At 37.0% G+C, this 23,115-nt stretch overlaps 1 protein-coding gene across 2 annotated transcripts; it reads right to left on the minus strand.

Moving 5' to 3' along the window:
- Positions 1-6: 6 nt before the first annotated feature.
- LOC107092085 (spartin-like) lies at positions 7-7,045 on the minus strand. Of its 2 annotated transcripts, none has more exons than XM_015386371.1 (8): positions 6,891-7,045; positions 5,740-6,488; positions 4,551-4,748; positions 2,048-2,210; positions 1,750-1,944; positions 1,510-1,668; positions 1,089-1,179; positions 7-326 (listed from the first exon to the last, which is right to left on the minus strand). In XM_015386371.1, the coding sequence occupies exons 2-8, from the start codon at positions 6,481-6,483 to the stop codon at positions 122-124; spliced, it is 1,755 nt and encodes a 584-aa protein (XP_015241857.1). In that variant the 5' UTR covers positions 6,484-6,488; positions 6,891-7,045; the 3' UTR covers positions 7-121. The 2 variants fall into 2 exon arrangements, with proteins under 2 accessions (XP_015241857.1, XP_015241859.1); XM_015386373.1 differs by lacking the exon at positions 7-326 and adding an exon at positions 602-943.
- Positions 7,046-23,115: the final 16,070 nt, after the last annotated feature.

Below are 23,115 nucleotides of genomic sequence, written 5' to 3' on the forward strand. Positions count from 1 at the left end.
AAGTAGCTATCTAGAAAATATAGAGCCTGTTCTTATAAATAATGAATATTAAATATAGAGTTCTTTGATTAGTAAATAAGTTTTAAGGCATTGTTGAGAAGATAAGGCAGGATACCAGCAGCTATTTTGTCAGTTTTTCCACTTCCTTGCCATTCTGTGGTTTTTCCTGAATCTTGTAGTCTTCCAAAATGGCCTTTGCCGTTTGCTTTCCAGTTCTTTTAACCACAGCTTTGATCCCAAGGTTGTCGATATTAAAGGCAGTAATGCCGACGTTGATGGCAGAATTGACAGCGTGGTCCGTGGCCTGTCCTGCCGCACTGCCGTACCTGGCAGCAAAGTCAGATCAGGTGAGGTCATAGCAAGAGGTAAGAGAATTAATTAGTGTAAAGTGAAAGGATTGTCAAAATGCCATGCAGGATTTCTACTATATCTATAAATTAGACCCATGCAAATTATTAATCTGAAAAACAATTCAACTAAATTTGGAGTTTAATATAAATGTTAAATAAAATTAGGCAAATCCTTAGCTTTGGAAAATCTCATCCTGCAAAAATAACCATAGATTAAAAACAAAATCATTTTTGGTGAAAAAAAAGAGCAAAATAAAATTTTGTACTCAAACTTTACAACCCCCCAAAAAAATGTCAGATTATCTTAATTTCTAAGCGTACGATCATTCAACTCCAATTCAAAGTTTAAAAGAGGACAGAGTTGGGCTGATATCAGGAAAGCAACTTTTTGAAGCCAATTATTATAAGGTAAAGGGAGGAAAGTGAAGTGATTCAGAAAAGGACTGAGTGGATTTTGCAAAACCCAAAATCATTGGGAGGAGAAAAAAGCAAAATTTCTCAGTAATTCGTTTTGAAACAAGGCAGCTGTGTATAGTTAGGAAGAATGATCCTTCTCATTAGGTGTGTCAAAGTTCTTTTGTTGACCTCTATATCTGTAAAGTAAATTGAAGGGGAATACAAGTGAGTGAATATTTGATTTTGCTTCTGCAGTTGAAAAGGTCATCTGCAGCATACCAAGAGAAAATGCTATTAAGCTGTGATAGTGGTGCAGCAAATACCATAGCTAACAAAACTTACTTGTGTTTAATGGTGGTGACTGTTTCTGCTGCAACATTTGTGGTGATGTCCTTAGCAGCAGATTCCAGACCATGCCACACAGCCGCAAATCCTAGTCAAATATACAATTTATATTGGCACTCTAAATGACGCTTTTCTTGTATTTGTAAATCACTAATTCAGGCAGAAAGAAACCTATCTTGGTCAGGCACAAATTAATTAACCATTGGGATTATTATAGTTAAAATTTGGTTTAAAAAATGACAGCCACAATGCTGCAACACACCCAACTCAAATATTAGCTCATTAGCAACGCTCTGCATAGCTAGACTGTATGTTACCAAGACAACAACTACATAATACATTCAAGATTTTGTCTGAGATAAAGGAAAATAAATGTTTTTGGAGAGTTTTATATGAAAGCTAAAACTCTTCAGCACACCTTGCACTCCACTGGCAGCCACCACCATCGCTCCATCGATGTTTGAGCGGCCATCTTTGTCTTTCTTCATGGACTCGGGAATCAGCTTGCTCCCGTGTTTTTTCACATGAGGAGCCAACTCTCGACCCACGTGCCCAGCTACGGTACACACACCATCCACTGCAAAGAGAGGCAACCACTCAATTAGCGGTTCGCCACACGTGATCAGCACAAGGTGCTGAGCAAATACGTGTTATTCACCTAGAAATTGGCTGACTTTAACGGCTCCTCCTGTCGCTTGCTTGGCCACATGGAGGCTTTTGGTTACAGTGGGGCTGACGTCAGTGGGTTTGTCTTCTGGAGTGATGTGTTCCCTGAGCTTAGACGCTCCTTTTTGAATAGCCTTACCAGTGTACTCAGCACCTTTGACCAACCCCCAGCTTAACCAGGATGCACCTATAAGATCAGAGGGGGTGAGCTTAGATAGCAGAGATGTACTTCTGATAAGGGCAATTTAGTAGTAATAAAGTATTTAGATGTTGTTCACATCCAACCTTACCAGTTAAGATCCCACTTGCCACTTTTTCACTCCATTCAGGCAAAGTTTTCTCCTCCTCGCTCTCTGCTGGTGCCGTCTGATCAGCGGCAGGCGCTGTCTCTTCGGGTGCAGAAATGGGAACCTTCTGGCTGAGATTAACTGCATCTGCAGCTTCCTCTGGGTCCTGACCAAACAAGCACATTAATTAGTGAGCAACTGAAATATAACAAACGACTAAGATTAGTTTCCAGTCCGATTCACTGGAAAGACAAAAATCTGGCTTCCGGTTCATGCTGGAGGCAAAACAAAAAAACACAATAGTGCTTCTCATTCTGGGCTCATCACAAAGCGCCATCTGTTTACCCAGAACAGACTGCCGTTTTTTTTTTTTGAAAGCCGTGCAAAGTTTGAGCTGAAAATCTCCAATCTTCTGCTTGAAGCAAAAATAGAAAGAACAAAGCTTACTCTCTGATAGGGTACAACATCCATCAGAGAAGACATCTACCCTGGCTGCATTCATGGAAAGTGACCTGGTCTGGCATTACTCCGAAGCAGCATCGTTCCCTCCACCAGGACGGAACTGACATTTGTCTTTCAGCTGAGGCCCTGAGGTTGTTCAAAGTGCTGCAGATAAGAGCATTATACCTGATTAAATCTCCTCACCTGCCTGCATCAAATCCCCACATTGCTGAGGCAGAGGTAACACAGGGAGGGACGCCAGATCAGAAGTAAGTAGAAGCAGGAGCTTCATGCCAGATTTATATGATTGATAAAAAAAGTTGGATATTCTCTTTAGTCAGAAGTGTTTACCTATCCTGTATACAGCAAAAACTATTAGAAAAATCCAAATATTAATTGATTTCAGGTGTACAATATCTTTATGTGATAACTAACAAGTAATGCATATCTGTAAAACAAAACATGTATTCAATTTTACACCTAAAAATCAAAGTGTGGCATGCATTTGTATTCCTTTAAATCCATACCCCTAAATAAGACCCAGGGCCTCCAATTATCATCAGAAGCTGTGACCTCATTGGTAAATATAGTCTAACCTGTGTGTTACTCCATCCGAGTATTAATGCAGCTCTTAGTGAAAGTCTGAAGGGTTTATTAGAGAAGATCAGGGACCAAATGGCGTCACGAAGACAGAAGAACATAGCAGGTCAGAGATACAGCTGTTAAGAAGTTTTTAAAGCTATAATACTATGTTATTGCCATTATTTTGGAAATACTGATATCTAATGAAAGCACTCTTCAACCCTTAACCAGTATGCCACAGAGTGGCCATGAAGGCGACTGTAAGCCCTTCCTTACTCAGGGGAAGATAGAGGGATTCACCTCTCAGAGAGAATTTGTTTGTCATGGTGGCTGCTATGGAAGAATTACTTTATGAAATATGCCAATTTCTAATTAAAAAAAAGTGCATTTTAAGGTTTGACACAACTCTTGAGTTATGAATTGCATGAAAAAACTATATGCGGTGGTGCAATACTATTACTGGGCATTACCCTGAACTAGAAATGCAACCATATGATACCTGGATCAGATATTAGTGATTTGATATCAGAGATCTAAACCAGTGCGCTTTACGTGGAACTGTTATTTCTTTTTATTGCTTAATATCTTTTTTAATAAGATACCCCTTTATTTTTATAGCTTATTATTGGATATTGGCTGATACACTCAGCCCAGGTATCTGTATACACTGAACACCCATCCCAACCTTGAAATATGGTGGTGGGAGCATCATCTTCTGGAAATGCTTTCCATGAGCACAGATGGGAAAGCTGAGAGCCCATTGGAGGCAGGTTGAGTTAAAACCAGGGCAATTCAGGAAGAATCCATATAAGAAACTACAAAAGATGTAAGACACGGGTGGTGATTTAAAGGAATACAATGCTAAAAATACAAGCCTGAGCTGCAGCAAAATGAGAAAGAGCTGGAACCTTTATTACTTTTATAGAGCACTCCATTCCACCTGATGAACTTTATATTAAAAAAATGAGCAAAAATTTCTCTGTGTGTGTGTAAAACTAGTTTAGACAACCTCCAAAAATAGTTAGAAGTGATTTAACAAAGTATTGGCTAAGGCAAGTAAACAAAAAATTTTATTGGTAAGATTCCAGGGAAAAAAGGGATCCAACTGTTTTAATGTTTGTTTTTGTTCAACTGCAACAAATCCTTCTGCAAGGACCAGTCCATCTGGAGGAGTGCGTTGTTAGGAGGCCAGTTAGATAGAGAAGATGTATTATGGATCAACAATGGCAAGTAAAGCTCAAATTAGAGGAGAAATGTTGATATAAATAAAGTGATGATTTTATTTTTTTATTCTTGTTGCACTGCAGAGCACTCCAAGTCCAGGATTTGCTAAAACATACAAATTTTACCACTGAGAAGCAGATTTAGAATAATAGGGCTTGCTATGATAGACATCTAAAAAAGCACCGTCATCTGATTTGGACAGGGTTTGTGGAAAAATAAAAACACTGAATAAGTGTTGTTTTGATGCAGAAACACCAACCTGAACCCTAAGATCTGTCATCTGGGATAACAGGTCTTTAAACAAGTCTCTGTCTGCTGCAGGGAGCTCAGAGGACAACACCACCCCGACGTAGTAACCCGGAGTTGGAGCCATCATGTCCGGAAACATGAAAACCCCGGTGTTACATAGCAGCGCCGGAGAGTCCACAGACATGAGAGGATAGAGCCAGTCACACACCTGCCAGGAAACAAAGGACAGTTAGGAAAACACCTTTTAATGGCATACAAAAATTAATGGATTAAATAAATTTACATTGAAGGAGAAGGAAATATATTTTTTTTTTAGGGCTTCAAATCAAACTATTTAAATAGAGGAGCTAAACAATAAGGCCAACAGAAGACACTGCTGTCTTCTGACTGCTGCGTGTCTAACAAGATTACAGGACATACCAGGTTAAACAGGGTTTATTATTACTCTCACTCATGTGAACCACTGATGTCATCAAGTGGGGCAGAATACCTGGGAAATTACCCAGTGAGGACTAGAATTTGAGCCTCATGACCCAGCGGGGGGGGGGGAGCAAAAACAGTTTAACTTCACTTTTCCAACATACAGGACAGGATCTGATCTCAGTTTGACAAACTTCATTGGTTTGTTCACACAGTTTATTGGTTTCTTTTTATTGCAGGTTGTGCTGTTTACAAAGAGCCTCCATGTTATTTACAAATCAATTTAGTGGATCCCGGAAACCTTTAAACAAGAAAACAAATTATGTTGGCCCCATGGATCCAGGTGCTGCTGATCCTATTGATAAACTCAAAGTCAATTCAGCCCTGAACTGCTGATCAAACTATAATTAAAATAAGTTTGCTTGGGCAAATTTATATTGCAGCTGAACTGTCTAAAATGCATTAAGTTTTTTTTTTTATCATAGAAGCAGCAGGTCCCAGTTAATGAGTAGGACCAACAGAGGTCTAATCCTGTTCTGGATGACATCAGTCAATGGGATTAGGACATTCACATGACTTTGGGCTCAGGACATGGGATACTGATCATTAACAAACTTAGCTCCTCCTATTATGAGAGGAAAAAGGTGAAAGGTCAGAAGACAGACGAAAATCAGACAATGACTCAGCAGAGTTGTGATTTGTTTTGCACCTATTGCATCAGACACTCATGAAGATGGTCTATAATTACAGGTTTTATCACCTGAGTGTTACTATCCTACCTGCAGAAACGCTGGCGGCCTATTGGGCATCCTATCAGAGAGGTCACCGGTAAACTTCACCAGACGCAGGTAACCAGGGTAGGATGGAGCGCTTACTTGCCCATCAGGTGTGACAAAGAATATCTGAACACCATTAGGGATGTAGAGCAGCTCCTCCCCGTCTTCACCCATACTCTGGGTGGAAGATGTGGAGGTAGAAGTACGACTGTAAAAGTCATCCCCGACCAGCGACATCTCCCCTGACTCCGTCCCATAAGAAATGGAGACATGACCATTAGCAGCCTGAGGGGAGTAAGCTGGAGGCTGGTCGGCTGGGCTGTTGCTTGCAGCAATGCCTCCTACTGCTCCTGTGGCTGGTGGGGTTTGCTTTCCATCGGTGTTCAGCTGTGGGTAGAGAGGCACATGGACAGCGGCAGGACTCTGTGTGGGTGCAGATGTGAGGTCAGAGCTGGTCTCCAGCACAGCAAGGCGTGTGGTGATGTTGTTCAGGGTCTCCTGCATCTTCTGCTGCATCTGTCTGGCCGCTTCCCAGGAATTACCAACACACTCTGCTCCCTGAGAAGGCACACTGATCCCCCTGAGGAGATGCTGTCGACCTTTTCTGTAGAACTCCAGAGCCTGCAACTTTTCCCCAGCTTCATCTGCTGACAGTCCTTGGTTGATGCACTCAAAAGCTCTTTCATAGCCATCTTTGATCACTTGGAGCCTGGCATTGTCGAATGCATCTTGTTTAGCTTTCTCCATTCCCCCTGGCACAAGAAGATTCAGACATTTAAGCAGCGTAAATAATCGATCAAACCGAAATTATTGATTAAAAAACTGAAAAGCTCCCACTTTAAGAAAATGTGCTTACTTAAGGGTTACAGCTTGACATCACTTAACTAGATCTGAAATAAAACCTTTAAATGTATCTACGTACATATATTACGTATTGGTCTGCATATCATTAGCATATCAAATTACTAATCCTGATGGTTACACAAAACAGCTAGCATCTCTCTATCAATAAGGTCGGCTGTTACGCATGGATTCCAGCCTGTCAGCACAGAAACCATCTCAATAACACAAGCTTTGACTGTTAACTGAACTGTCAACGTGACGCCTAAAGCTAATGTTTCCGAGCGACTTTAAAAGCATTCAAATATTCTTACCGTCGCGCGTCAAATATCAAATAGCAGTTAGATAATTTCTATTTAACGTGTATTACAGGTATTAAAAAGAGTTAATTTCAAGTAAAGGTCGGGTAGGTTCCGCTGTTTGACGACTCCCAACCGTTAAAAGTGATATTTTGATGTCGCAACAGATACTCGTGACCCTTCGAAACAAAACTGCTATGACGGAACTGACCATTAACAATACAAGAGTTGTTAGCGTCTCAGGGCTTTTATTGTGAAAGCCCTGAGACGGGAAGTAGTTGTATTCTATTACTTTCACAATTGTGATCACTAGAGGGCAGCAAAGATTACCCTACATTAATCGCCACTTTAAAAAAAAAAAACAAACAAAAAAAAAAAACTTTATTGAGATTTACTAGAACAGAACGCGGCCTTACATCAAGTTGTGTGACGATTAAAAAAAATAAATTAAAAATAACTAAACTTAATTATGACCTACTAAAAAAAGCCAGGAGTATAATGAAATATCATTTTTTTTTAGAAGGAAAGTTACTTTTAAAAGAGATAACATAAATTTAGATAGAGTTGATTCTGTAAAGTTTGGCATGTGATTTAAAAACTCCATGTATGAGAAATTTCTGATATGATAATGAGCAGAATAAACACATATAACTTGTTGAAAAATCACTGTAACCACATAAGACATTTTCCAAACACAGTGGAAATTAAGAGGTTGACATTAGCTATGATAAAAGTGGTTATTGAATAGAATCTGTGCATCATTTTAAATAAAATATGATTGACGTTATTGGCCAGAAAAACTTGTAACTGCCAAACTTTACTCCAGTAAATGCCAATGACAATACTGGACCTGTAGGAGTGAGACATGCTGGTTGGCCTTCTGTAATTAGTTGTCCTATAATGGTGTTATTCTTTATCTGTTTTTAAAGAAGATTGACTTTAATGAATGCATAATTCCATTAGAAAAATGTATGTGGGCTTACTGTAAGTTGTACTCAAAAATTGGGGAATGTGCAAACAGAATTTATGAAAAGTTTATTTATTTAAGGGAAAAATTGCCATTCAACATTTCTGTCTCATACGCAAACACATGTACAACAAATGCATACACATAAATGCACTTTTAAACAATTAATTTTTATAAAGATGGTGGAATTTCACTAACTGGACTGTAAAGGATGCTGCTGGTGCCTTGCTATTAAATTATTATCTTTTACAGATAGAACTTTCAAAATAAAGGTCTGAGCCACAGTTGAGAGGAAATAAACTTACCATTTGAGGTCAAAACACTAAAAATACAAATTACATAGATGTGAAGTTCAGCTATCGCTGGAAAAGTTATAATTATTCTTACACAATGCACTTGCTTGCTAACCTATCATGGCCTCGTGTGACTGTGACACTATGGCCTCTGGAGTCAGTCCCCTCAGGGATTGGGCCCATTTGGGGGTCAGGCTCTAGGTGCTCTTGTCTGCCCCTCTCTGGAGGGTGCGCCTCTTTATTGATCCTGGGCCCTGTAGGATGAGTCTGGGGCCGCCCACACCTGCTATTTAGCACATTTTCCTTCTGAAGAAGCTTTGTAAATCCTTTGTACATGAGCATGTGCATTCAAACACACCATGGAAATTTGGTTACAGGTGTTCATTGATACACACAGGTTCTGCCTTTCACACATATGGATGTGTAAGGGATAACAGCTGTTTAGGAAGCTTTTTTGATGATTACATCTGTTGTCTGTAGTCCTCTTTTTGCTGTTGTTATGTTTTCCGTCCCTCTTGTCTTATACGGGTGTGGAAGCAGACTTCTAGGAGTTACTGTTTGTCTTCTGTGTTGTTTATTTTTGCTCTTTTGTTTTATTCTCTCTCTTTATATGCTCTCTTCCCTATCTCTTTATCTCTCCTCTTAGTTTTTATCCCCTCTTTCTTTTGCACCTCCCTTTCATTCTCTGTGTCTGTTGTATTCAGTTTTTACCCTAAATAAGTTTCAGTAAACTTCCATATACAGTAGAAGTACCAAGCAGAACCTTATGGCAACAGTCATAATTGTCATAAAGCAAATCTGTCTATCATGTAGCTCAAGGGCATCTTTTCCCGCAGCTATTTTGGCAAAACAGGAACAAAATTAAACAAACAAAACAAACAATTGTGCACTTGCTTGACAAAATTAAGCAAACATTTGAAAAAACTAAATAATTAATTAAATCTCTGAACCAAATAGACAGAAAATATTAACTGTTTAAAATAATAATAGAAATCATAATAATAATAGTTAGCTGTTTGCAGTTTAGATATTTATGTCAAAGAATTTTGCATTAGGCCACAAATGAGACGTTAGGGGAAATAAAATAGGCCTCGGTGAAGTCTTCAGCGTTAAAGTCTTACTGCCCTCTTGTGGTCATCATCATAACTGCAGCACAACCTATTTATTCTAATGAGAAACACGTTTCTATTGTACCTTACAAAATTTGCAGGGAGACCGAATACAAATTTGAGAATGTTGAAAAACTAGCTAGCTAATAGGATTTTTAGAATCTCACAATTTATTCTTAATTATCTGATTTGATGACCTTAGATAAAAATGTATTCATAAACACATATGCTGTTTTTTTTTTTTCTTTTAAGACCAATTTTAGGTCTTTTTTTTAATGATTTGTTGAATTGAGTATATCTGACAGCAATACAAATTTTGTGTCGCTAGCTATAGTACATGGCCTACTTATAGTCTCTCTAAGCATCAATAAATAGAAAAAATATTGTTTCACCAACACAAATGTACATTTTCTTGGCTGTCACTTTATATTTTTACCATTTTTTTTTTAACTTACTTATACCATAACTGCTAAGATTTTTTTTCTCCTTTCTGTTTATTTTTTGCGGACTTACAGCTTAACACTGATTTTGTTCTTTTCACAGTCTTTTGTGTACATGTTATGTCCATCTGCTTGTTTTTCCCACCGATCTTTGTGAACATCTCATTATATATGTTATTCAGTAATAAACACTAACCATACAAACCATTTAATTTGCTTCCCTGTTACAAAATATTGTGTGAATTTATCACACAAAAAAGAAAGAAATAATGAATAGAAAAATGAATAATATTTTGAACTTTCTTGAACACTTTATATAATAGCAAGAGATGCTGACAATATTTTATTTTCAAGTGTTTATCAGAATTCAGGATGTGAGCACTTTAATATACAAAATGAATGAATGAATTTTTAGCTTCACTGACCACTCATAGTTAACACAGGCTGAAATTCACTTATCAAAACATCAATGTGTTTTAAGCCACAGCTAAAATTTCAAAAAAATATATAATTATAATTTTGCTCCATTCAATATTCTGCATGCAAATTATTGAACGGGGTCACACTTCTATGTTTTTTGGTTTCACCACCACAGTAATTGTAATGTGTTGTATGTTTAAGATGAAATGTTGATTGAAGCTTTAAAGGTAAAATATGTAGACTGCTTTCAAGACCTGCAGAGGGGGCTAGATCCTATTTCAAGTAAATCAAGAATAAAGAGAAGATATCTCTCAGGACTGGACCACATAATGTTGATAATCCGAGTAAAACAAAACGTTTTTAAATAGTACTCATATCAATTCATAATTAGTCAATGAATGAAAAAAAAAAGGAATGTCCAGTATTTTCTAAATGTGCCGCTGATAATCATTAAAGGACCTTTTCATTAGCAGCTGGACATTAAAACCAATAGGGCCTAAAAAAAAGTCTGAATATTTAACAAAATAAATGTTAGAAGTAATTGTTTCAACCCCTGCTTTGTTCTTTTCCCCGTCACCAGATTTTTCTGTAATAGCCGCTTTGAGCCTGAAGACAGACATGTGATAACCATCAGTCTCATCTTGCCTTCACTTTGACAGATTTCCAGCATTCATCATACACAAATACCACAGTGCTGGGACTGGACATGCTCTTCACACATGTGGAGATGATAGAGTGGGACTTTAGCCCACTTCTATATCCTGTTTAACACCTCAGGCTCATTTCCTTTTTCTTCATTAAAGAAATAACAAAATCTTTCACAGATTGAAAGTATTTTCTAAATCCAAGAAAAAACCCCACCAATGAATCCCTTATTTTATTCTATTATCTTAACATCACTGTTCTGGTTGAAACAGAAGAAGAGTTAAATGTGTACAATTAAATACTCTAAAAAGTGTAGTTGCTAGAGTCATTAAATGTGATTTGAAGAGCCTGGTGAGTTTTCATTTATCGTTCAATCACTTAAATGTTAGGGGACTATTGTGTAATAAGTCATATTGTGCAGGATGTAGTCTTCATAACCTGGACATGTCTCCCTGTTTTTGATTGTTTTAGCAGATGATGCTGCATAAAGGAAGCTGTAAATTTACAACTTTTTGTCTTATGGTGAGTTAAACAATGGCTAATGTATGTAACTACAACAAGCTGGTTATACATGTCCTGTACCTCACAGTTAGTTACCATCTGAGCACCACATGTCCAGCTCAGCCTTTTGAGACTCTAATATCTTTACAAGAGAATATACAGCTGGTCATTACCAGTATTTTTTTCTTTCTTTCTTATTTCCTTCATCCTTTTTTTTACTCTTCGGGCTTGCCCAATATTTTGAAGGTTAAAAAAGAAAAGTGCAATCGGGACAATGAAGATATTAAGGAACCTTTGACCTGAAATTCTTTCCGTTGATTAATGTTCGTTGAAATGGCAGCCTTTTGTTTTCCCTATCAAACACTCACTGCATAGTAAATAATCTGAAACAGGGACAGCATGTTTACATTTTAAGTAAACTGGATTTGAGTATCCCAGCTACTGCAAAATGTGATGAAACCCGACAAGGAATACGGAGCAGCAACACAGCCAACATTTAAATGATAAGCAGGTGGTGTACTGCTGGAGTTATAGTTGTTCATCAGGGCTTTAAATGTTGAACTTTTTTATAACTATACAGGGTAAAATTACAGATGAAGACCTTATTAAAGGCTATAATGTTTGTAATTTACTTTAGGAAGAATTTATGCATAAACCAAATATGAGCCTGTAATGAAAGTGAAGTTCTTATTTTTACAAGCTGCTCTTAGGATTCCATCCTTAAAACCGCTATTAGCTTTAATAATGTCCATTTAAAAAACCCAAAAGGAGTTCATAAAAGTGCTCCCCTTTCGCTGACTCCGCTTTCCCACTTAACGAGACCTCGTTTCAGTATCTTTACAAATCAAATATTTAACAAGAAACACTTTTCTTGCTTTGTGTTCAGTTTTTGGGCTTTTTTTTATTGTGCCATTCTTTAAGCAGGAGGGTTAGGCATCCAAAATAATATAGACAATCTTCTTTATTTTTATTTTCTTTACATTCAGGCCTAAAGTTCGTTTCCTACAATGTCGTACTCTACTCTGGATGAATATCATATGGTCATCTTCGAGAAAAAACCTGAAATGATTGATGGCCACTCTGGCAAATGATACAGCTTTCTGTTTTGACCTTTCCTTGAAACTAAAGTAGAGTGTAGGTCAGAAGAAAATGAGAAGAGTACAGCAAGAACCATCAGCTATGTAAACTAGCGCCAGCTTGGGTGCAACAAATCAAAAGCTGCAATTTCATCCAGCCTTGTTTAAAACTCAGCATGGGTAAAGTCAAATGCCATCAGACATGAAAGAGACCCTATAGGATCAAAGAAGGCTGATATGCAGCTTTAATGTGTATTAAGCTTCACATGTTCACCCCTATAATTCGTCTTGTGTAATGTGTTTACAGTGCCTTGGACAAAATATCAACTAAGCTCACATTATATTAAGCGGGCCATGTCAGAGAAGTTATTACCTTTAAGAAGACAGTCTGTTCCCATATGCTGAAAACAAGGACAAGCTGTAAGTACATTCATTTTCTCTGCAACAAAACACAGTAAAAAAAGTATGGGTGAATATTTGTAGGTGAACACCCCCCAGCCCCACCTATTGTTTACTTATAAAATGTTAGAAGTAAAGAAACATCCAATACAGATGTGTCCCTTTAACAGATTCTGCGATGCGTATAATCTAAAGACGCAGCAAATTCTGGTGCAGTCATGTGAGTTAAGTTTTACAGCCAGACACATTAAATCACTCTTTCCACACATTTCTCCACCAAGGCCAAAGCTGATTCAGATTCTCTTCATTTTTCTCTCTCTGTTTTATTGCTGTAGCCTATATCTGACTGAAGAGAGATACTGAGAGGACGAGGCTTTTATTTCCAAAACCACACAGCAGCAAACTGGATAAGTTTGATTAAAAAAACTCAAAGGTAAAGGAAATTGGAACAAATATGTTTAGAAAACTTGATCAATGGTTAGCCAATGAGGAGAACTTAAAATCTGTGTGATGTGAGCTTTCCTTCTGTCCTTCGTCAGCTGCTATGCTGACTAAGACGCAGAGACATAGTTGTGATGGAGCTGAAGTTCTTTAAGAGGACCAGATGCAGAGCACTGCTGTACTTTCTAATGGTTTAACTATAGTCTTTGCAATAGACTAAGACTATTCATTAGACTATTCATTTGCAGTAATTAAAGATGGGAACTGAAAAAAAAAAAAAAACTTGAGTTGTGTCCTGATTCGGATGCAGGAGAAGAAAAAGCACAAGACCCCAAATCAGATTACCTCTCAGCAGGTTTGTAATGATTCTAATAAAATTAAAAAATTTGCCTTTTTGCTGTTTTTTTTATTTATTTTGATGTCGATAGATCGTGTTCAGCTCTGTGTGGGGCAGACGGGAGTGAAGAGAGACTGACTACCATGCCTAAAACACTGTTCAAGCCAGAACCACCTCTGCTGTTACTCTGTCAGATGCAACGAAGAGAAAAAGCAGATGAGAGTTGGAACAGATCTGCATATCTCAAGGGCTCGGTTTACAACAAGCGGTGTGGACCACTAAGCTGAGTTGTGAAGCATTTCAATAGAAAAAGCTGCTATTTTTTATTGCAAAAATGCATCGTTGTTTCAAATCATTACATAAATAACACAAAGCTGGATTTAAAAAAGAGCTAAAAACTGGATCGCAGCGCCTAACCCTTCTGACCTTCTGATATATGGAGCCTGAGGGATCCTGTTAAAAAATTCCAAAAAGCTGCAGTTTTGAGCTGCAATTTGAAGGCAGAACAGTCTTCCTACATAAAGACAAAAAATCATTCATCTTTCACAGAGTAAAATTATTTTTAAGCCAAATAGTCAAATGATCAAGTAAATTTGAAGCAGTTCCCTGTTAAAAAAAAAAAAAAATCACCATATATATATAGATAAATCAATAATCACGTGATGTTTCCTTGAAGGGAGGAACCCATTCTTTTGACATGATAGACCTTCAGCTCTTTACCTTCATTAAAACATCTTATCGAGGCCATGCCAGCTGGCAACAGTTTTTCCTTGATGCGAGGACAGAGATGCACACAAACAGAAAATGAGTTGGACAGGAGCACCTGCAGAGAGAAACAACAAAACGCTGAATTACAGCCCGCACTAATGACAAACACATGCACAAAGGAGTTTAGAGCAATATGAGAACAACTGCTCTGTGCTGGAGATGCATATTTTCAGCACCTGACAGCCTGTATTTCAAGGGCTTTACCTTTGAATAAACAAGAGAAGAAAATGGTTGGCATCTGTGCTAAACCAAGGTTTGTTATCTATTAACTCTGCACCTAACATCTGCAGCTGTTTGGGATTCAGACGTCGCAATAAAGATGCTGCTTCTTTCCATTTGCTCCTGTTCTTGTTTACGTGTTCAAATACTTTTTTATGTTTTGGCTGTGTTTTGCTCAACTACCAAACTGCATTTATGTGGTTGATAAACACTCTCATGCAAAGCCACACTTTTTCTGTGCAATAAAGGTTTCTTAGATATATTTAGATCGGATGCGCCACCCTGTTGATTCTTTAATCTTTTATATTACACTGGGGTTCTTATAAAAAGGCAAAAATACCCTTTTTTTCTTTCTCTTTTACAAATAGGGGCTTTGTTATGACAAAAAAAAAATAATAATCTATAGCCCTATATTGATCTATCTACTTTGGCTTTACCAATATAATGCACCAGATCTTGCATGAAGCAAATGAACCCAGTTACTGTTAAAAAGTAAAAAAAGTTTTCAGGATGAGCCATTCTAATGGCAAAGCCAGGCATGGAAGATTCAAAAACACTTACAAAGATCAGTGCAGCAGTTTCCCAAGACAATAAAATATCACTGGCAGGAAAGCGTAGGAGGAAGGCCAAAGATACTTGGTCTGCTACATCAACACAAATACAGCCAGCAGCTGATCTAAGAGACAGAAATCAGAAACATAGTGAGTATTTTACCAGAATTATTCTTCTAAGGCAAAGATCTACTTTAATCTGTGTTTAATATTCTTAAAAAGCTAGTAAAAAGCAGTTATTTTTTTGCAAATACATACATTTGCAGGTAAATATTGAAAAACCTATCTTGATTTAGGGCGTTTCCTATTTGATCATTCTCAGTTATATAAAATTTAATTGTTTAATCACAGAAAGGTTTAATATTTACTTGCATTCTTTACCCAAAGTGAAGCCAACAGGCTAATGCAGTCTTGTGTTCTTTGTCCTGACAGATCATGACATACAGGCCTTTTGGCTAAACGGGTGGAAGATGTGTTCGACATGTCGGAACAGACAGAGGAATTTATCAGCTGCATTGAGGTGTGGCTGTGCTATATTGTCTTATCTCAAGGTGATGATTGAAATAATTGCTTTTACATCACAGATTGTATAACAAAAACAGTAATGTAATCATTTCATAGGTTCGTGTAACATTATTCCCATTATGATGACCATCTATGTTAGTCTAAGGGTCACTTTGCTATTTTATGGTGCAGAAAAATCAATTTCTTTGGTTTAACATTCAGAATATGAGTCACTGAAAAGGTCTTATAAAACTAGAGCATCCTCTAAATATAACCCTGTCCTTGGTGAACTTCTTGTTCTTGCCCTCAAGCCAAAAATGTACCTTTTTGTGTTACTTCAGGTGAATTCTAAATCTTTACTAGAAAGAAGATAGTATGTGCAACCTTTGACATGACCCTTGTCTGTTGAAACCAATTCATAAAGATGAAATGTTTCTTTGTGTTCTTTTTAAATGTGAGTTTAAGGCATGTACATACAGGTGGGATTTAAAGACATCCCAGCTGATTTAACACCTCTGTGTTCAAACAACCTACTGTAGAAATGCAGCACCAGCTATGGAATTTTGAATGCCTTCTGCAAACAAAGGTTTTTAAAAAGTTATGCTGTTTTATGTGATGGAAATATTGAATTTTCAAGAACTTGAGAAACTATTAACATAAGTTGTTGCATTTGATCATCCAGGCAAAGGAAAAGATCTGCTCAATTTGAAACCATAGTTCAGGATGGTGCAAAGTAAGGATTTCAGCCACTTTGAACTTTGCATGGTTGTCAGATGCCAGATGGGCTGCTATGAAAATTTCGAAACTGCTGATTCTAGTGGGTGGGTCATAAACCCATCTCTCTAGTTTATAGAGAATGGTTCAAATCAGAGGTCAGAGCAGAATGGCAGATTAGTTTGAGATGTTAAAGGAAGCAGTAGCCAAAATAATCACTTATTATAAAATAATCACACATTTAAACTGTACATTGAATCGCGTTTCTGAGCATACAGCACCTTTAATCTTGATATGCAAATGTATTAGTATCAATAATACTGCAGCTTAAAGCTGGAAATTAAATAATAATAATAAAAAATAATATGGACAACAACATATTAGTGTGAACAACATAAAAATCTATTTCGTACTGTTTTGTAACATTGCTGTTGTTGGTTGTGTAACAGTGGGAAAATCTTTTACAGCTACGTTTTTGACTCCTGAATGGTAATTTACCTTTTTGCCACTGTCTAAGTTTTATTTTCATTTTTGTACGTGTATTCTTCCTTTGATGGCTACTTCTGTCAGAATAATGCACCATGACACAAATCTCAAACCGTTTCAAATTGGTTTCTTACTTGCATTTCCCTTGGCTTTGCAGTTACCAGACCTCTGTAATGGAGAACCTGTGGCATGATGTCAAGTCTACATATTCATCATGGATTTGTAGTCGATAATCCACTAAAAACTCTTCTGCTATCTTGTCACCATGGATCAAAATCTCTGATGAACTCTGATAAAAACCATAGATGGTGAGGACTAAAGGGGGTCGTACTTAATGGGCATAGAGGACAATCTTTTTTTGGAGAGGGCGGATCTTTAAAAAAAAATTCACAAAAATCATCAATAAAATTTAATAAAGTTTACCCAAGTGGCCAAAAAACTGTTGATCAGATTTGCATTCAAATCCTGTTTTTCTTTCTAAGACAATGATGATAAAAAAAGGAAAAGTTGTTTTTTTGTGTAATATTGAACTTAAGGTCTCTGTTATTACATAAGGTACGTTTTTCTACATTATTTAATGTATTTGATGCACTTTATAATGCTGTATTTTTCATATTTTTCTTTGAAGATTCTACCTTGATTTATTTAAATCTCTTAATCATCAAGGTTATAGAGTGTTGAAAATTTAGTCATGGGCTGGTAACCTTTTTTTTTCATTGACATAAAATGTGTGAAGCATAGTTAAACCTTATTTACCAGTTTTGGAGAAAATCACTTAGATAAATCTGCTTACTAAAATTACAGAGCAAAAAGATCTCCTTCTTTGTAAGCAGCTACAAAGAACTCTTAACCATTTACCATTTTTCAACAAACTGAGATGATGACATGTTTTGTGCAGCGTAAGCCAACATGTCAGTACAGAAGTGTTTTTAAGGTTTAACCTATATCCAACAAACGTAAAGAGAGAAGTAATGGGTGTTATTATAGGGGGTGTATTTGATGTCCGTGAAACTCTGTACACACGGGTCAAGTGAAGGTTAACCTGTCACCATCTCTGAAAGCTTTTCTTTGCCAAAGGGGACATTTTAGAAATTCACAGAGCTGCTAATTGTTCAAACTTTGATGTATTGTGAAAAGCATCACGGTAGAGAAAATTTATATTTTACAAAATAAGACAAAAATTCTGTAATATAACTGGTATATTTTAAGACTCACGTGAAATTGAAGTGCACTTAGCTTTTGCTTGGAATCACTTTTAAATAAATAATAATTTTAACATAGGATAGTACTATTAGTCAAAAATATAATATTTTTTTAGATTAAAATGTATACTTTCCCCTCTCTGTTTTTTTCCTGGTTATCTTAAATATGCTTGAGTTCTTTCGCCTTTTGGTAAATTAGGTTTTTATTTTTTGCACAGTTACAATATTTACGGTTTTGGAAATAAACAGAAGGAAATATACCAAACTCTGTTTTTGGAAACCACTGGTTATGGAGGAGGGAAGCAAGGAAAAAGTTGGCTGGAGATCTGGACAACAAAAGAACAGGAAATCCCATCTATGTGGGTTATGACTCTGTGAAAATGATAGAACGGGGGACTGGGAGTTCTACTGGCCATCGTTGAACTCATCTTAAGGGGAAAACTAGGATGCTTTCCCTTCACTTATGAGCCCAGCAGCAGAATCAGAGCTCTGCAATTCAACTTCTGTAGAAGGACAGAGAACAAACTCAGAGTGACTAAATTAGTAAACCTTCACTTTTAGCTTTAGTTCATTAGATCAAATTTGAAGGTCAAATGTGTAAAATGTATCCGATTAAAGGCTTTTTTGATTGCTGGATTCAAAATAAATAAAGCAGTGTTTTACATTCTTTTTGCATAGAATAAATCATGTTGTAATGTTATTATTGCTTTGGATTCTTGCAGCAGGAGTTAAGAAAATAAATGTCACTCTCTTTTATGGGATTTTCTTTTTAAATGTTCATTTGCAAATAAAATGATAAATTGCTCTTGGATTGTTTTTTTCAAAACCCAAAATTCTTCTGGTTGAATAAAACAGAAGAATGCATTTAGACATTCAGTCTGAGGTTTGCAACATCTTGATTTTAGAAAGGCTCATTCTCAGCCAGTTTTCCATTTATAAGGTGAATTCCATTATTGACCTCCTGACTACTAACCCAACTGAGATATTTCATAAGGCATCTGCTCAGTTATTTTGCTGCATTCCCCATGTGAACAATAAACACTTTGCTTATACTTTTGAGGGTGCTAAGAATTGTCTAAATTCACTTTAAGCAGTGCACTGCACTCTTTAAAACTCTGGCACAAATCTTTCATGTGAACTAAGGCATGATATTAGCCCCAAGCAAATACCTTAATGCCTTTTGCAAATAAGGCTAAGTTAACATTCTGTTAAAACATGGTAAGATCTGAACTACTGCAGGGTAAAAAAAAAAAATGGCACGTTGCATGCTGAGTCCCTGGGAAGGACATAAATTGGGAAAAAAGGCGTCCTACTGTCCCTGACCTGATGTCTTTCTCATTGTTTGCATGATAGGACTGAGAAGAAATTGTGTTAGCAAGGTGAACTGGGTCTATTTCCTGTTAAGGCTGATTGAAGAAACACAAGTATTAAATGTCAGTGATGCTAGAAAGCTATTGGATAAAAATCCAATAGATTTTGATGACTCTGACTCCAAACATGTCTTAATCCTTTTCATAAAACAAGAAACAGTCGTTTTTGTCTCATTTTAGTTTTGAGGACATACAGTAGTGACACTGAGGAACTTTTTGCTATGGAGTATGTTCACCATAGAAGTCTGTGATTTCTAATGGATGAAGGACACGTTTGATTTTTACAGTAAGCAGATTCTATGATGAAAATATGCTATGAGTTAAACTGATATATACAGTAACAGCTCTGCATTTGCTTCAGGATATCATTGCTTTTATGAGGCTTCATCATGACACAGTGTTTTCAGTGACATCATCAAATTTCTAAAATCTGGATGCTCGGCCAGCACACACAGGGAATACCAAAGCAGTTAAAATGTAATTTTTTTTGAATATTTAAATATAAGTAAATATTTATAAATATATATGATAAATAAATATAAATACATAGGTATATATGTATAAGACGTTTTCAGTCAAGCATCTTGGATAGTCAATAAAATAAGATTTGAATTTTCATTGGCTGTGGACTAAGGGCTTCTCCCTTACTTCTCCAGCATGATACTTGTTTACTAACCTTCTGTGGAACTAAATTCCCTAAAGAGCTGGAATTAAGCTAAATTTTAAATATATAAATAAAAAAGCAAAGCAAAAAATCTGTTGTACATGTCATTAGAGCAGAGCTAAAAAAAACAGGATGTGATGGAGAGGATTTGCAAGTACAGTACAGCAGTACTTGGAAATAACAGAGCAGAAAGAATCAGCAATGTTCTCAAGTACCCGCTTTTCTCCTTGTCTTCAAAAGATGATTCTAAGAGTTATTAGCAGCGATTTCGTCCTAATATCCCGCAGATTTTGAGCAAAGTTTAAAAATGTTAAAGAAAATACAAATAAAAAGTGTTTCCATCCATTGGATCGAGTGTAGTACTGTACAATTTCGTAAGCTACGCATTCAGGATTCTGGCAGCTGAAACAGCTCATGTTCGCTATATTTGAACTTCTTTGACAAATTTTTTCGAAGACAACATAAACCAAGCGAGTGTTAAAAACTTATTTGCTAAATTTAGTGAGTTGGTTAAAATTTTGCTGTTTCTATGTGATACTTAAAAATGCGCCAAGAAACGTTGATGGAAACACATCTAATAAGACTTCTGCACTCCTTAAGACATGTGGGGGGAATTTTGTAAAACATTGAAGCCATGTGCTCTGTGCCAGGAAAATAAACAAAACAAAATTGATCACCATAGTGCTGTCTTAGCAGCGCATGCAGAGCATACAGCTACAGTAGCCATGCAAGATGAACACATGAAATATATTCACCTAAAATATTACAGTTCAAGGAGTTTATTCCACAGCTGACTGCGTTCCTAAAACTAGAGCAGGGAGAAAAATGAACAAAGTTTGTCCATATGAAGCTTTCACTTCCAGATGCCGCATATTATGAGAGCAGAGGGAAATAACTTCCTGAACACAACCTGTTTTTTTCTGTATCCAAACTAAAATAAGTCGAGGGACATTGTTTGCAGACATTTAGAAATTAGCCCTGCAGGACTTGCGGGGCCTTGCATATACCCTAAGAGACCAGTTAAAAATGACTCCTGAGACTGTGGACAGCTCATCAGCACACCATCTGATAGACACAGCTGCCTTCTGTTGTGTTCAGAAGATTATGAGAAAGAGAATTAGTTTTAAATGTTATTGCAAGACTTTAAAAATCCTGTTGAGTGGAGTGACTTGTCGGTTTTAATTTCACTATTAATGAAATTACTTAACAGGTGTTTAAACCTCTTCTTTTGGAAAAGAAAGCCTGAAATATCAAAGTAGGTTATTGAAAAAAACGCGACAATTCCTAAATACCAAAGTCAGAGAGGTAAATAAAAAAATAAAAAAACTGCAAAGAGTTAAAGCCTTATGATGTCACGCAAGCTGTCCTGCAAGCTGAGGCTTATATAATGTTTCACATTATTTGGGTTGGCCCAGATAATGAAAGATGTTAAATCTGAGTGTGATATACGACTGAAGAGGAGGAGAATATTGTATCCTCAGGTGTCTTTCCATCAGGAGGTGTCTGCAGTCAGATAATAAATCAAAATAAGTTGTCAGGTCCAAGGAAATGCTGCATGTGTTTAGAAAAGCCACAACAAGAATACAAGTAGTGTTCTAGTGTAATGTTGTTTATGTGCAGCTGCTTTGCATATTTTTAACCACCAAAGCCTGGAGCTTGCAAAATGTCTTTATCATGAAAATAATAGAGCTTCTTGGATTTGTTTGAGAAACTTTTATGGAAGTGGCTGCAGGTTGTAAATCATGAAAACTCAGGTGAAATCAATAAAACCACCGTAGGAAAAATATCTATAAAGAAAAGAACTTTAAGGTCAATCAAAGCATGAAGCAGTGCAGGTTCTGTGTCCCTTTGACAAAACACTTCAACGTGGCTATTTCTAGGATCCTGTAAATGAGAGATTCTTAAAATAGAAGGCATTGCAGTCACATTAGCATTTCGATCTTAAAAACTCACACAAAGAGAAAAGACAATTAGGAGAAAGTTTTGGATACATTTACTTTGTGTTTGGCGCTCAGACCTTGGCAGGAAACACAGTGCTTAATTTTGATAGATATGCATGAACAGGAGCAAAGAATAGGGCTGTTTCCCCCCCAGGCCTGAAACTGGTGGTGGAGTGGAGATAGATGAAGTTGGTTAGTCTATAGACTGCTGGTTAGGGAGATGCTACGCTGAGCTTTATGGGGACATCCAGTGTGTAGCAGGAAGAAGCCTGCCCCAATATTCAGAACACCTGGTCCCCTAATTACCAAAGATTGCTGGAGAGTATAAAGGGAAACTCTCTCACCTGGTTGCTTATGCTGGCATTTGGTCACACGCCGTAGGGAAGGTCACTTGGAAAGCATGCAGGTCTTAAGCTCTAACATCAGTAAGTAATGTTTCTCCTTCTGCATAAGACCTACAAATGTAGTGTTTGGTTTGACTTCTTTAAATCTAGAAACCACTGGAAGCCTGCTGCTTTGTACAGGGGTGTGGCTGTAATTCACCCTTCCCAGTGCAGTTGTCACATAAAACGGATATGTATTGTTTTATTGCACCCACACAGCTCCATAACGCAAAAATAACAATTACTTATATATAGAACATATTGGAAAGCTGATCCTCCTGCTGTGGGTCGGAAAGGATCCTCTGATTTGAGGTGAAGTCATCTAGCTCTGGTAGGTGACAATGGTTTCCTCTGGCTTCCATCTTCTGTAAATCACCTAACCTTTTGATTTAATTCCAGCTCTGACACTGCTGCAGCTCGCTGGAGACCCTGCTGTTTTGTTTCCCTGTTTTTCTTCAATTTTTTTTGTACAGTTTATCTGGTTCATTGGTTTGTATTTCCTTTTGAACATTCTATTTTGTGTGGCCCCCAGATTTGTTACAGGTAGCAACCAGGGGTTCTTTTAGTCTATTCTATTAAAGCATTGATTTTAATTGGTTATGTTGGAGATTACCTCATTTTAGTCCTTGGCCAAGTTTAAATGGTAATATTTGTTTTTTTTGTATTTGCTTGTTTAACCCCACCCTTTTGTCTCCAGGCTGAGTGCTGACAACAGTGGGAGGGGCCTCCTGGGAGACTGGAACTGTGTGTTGTGCGAGGGGCCGTTGGGATTTTTTTTTTTTCTATCAAGATTGAACGCCTGCTCACAAGT

The sequence above is a fragment of the Cyprinodon variegatus genome, unplaced genomic scaffold (assembly GCF_000732505.1).
Source record: "Cyprinodon variegatus isolate N-32 unplaced genomic scaffold, C_variegatus-1.0 Scaffold367, whole genome shotgun sequence".
In the NCBI taxonomy this organism is placed as follows: Eukaryota; Metazoa; Chordata; class Actinopteri; order Cyprinodontiformes; family Cyprinodontidae; genus Cyprinodon; species Cyprinodon variegatus.

What these genes read in the sequence shown, in the direction of transcription:
- LOC107092085 (XM_015386371.1), bottom strand. Translation starts at nt 6,483, where the DNA reads ATGGAGAAAGCTAAACAAGATGCATTCGACAATGCCAGGCTCCAAGTG. An exon ending in TGACAGATCTTAGGGTTCAG is followed by an intron (nt 2,211 to 4,550) that starts GTTGGTGTTTCT and finishes TTGTTTGGTCAG; the next exon opens with GACCCAGAGGAAGCTGCAGA. An exon ending in GTCACCACCATTAAACACAA is followed by an intron (nt 327 to 1,088) that starts GTAAGTTTTGTT and finishes CTTTGCTGCCAG; the next exon opens with GTACGGCAGTGCGGCAGGAC.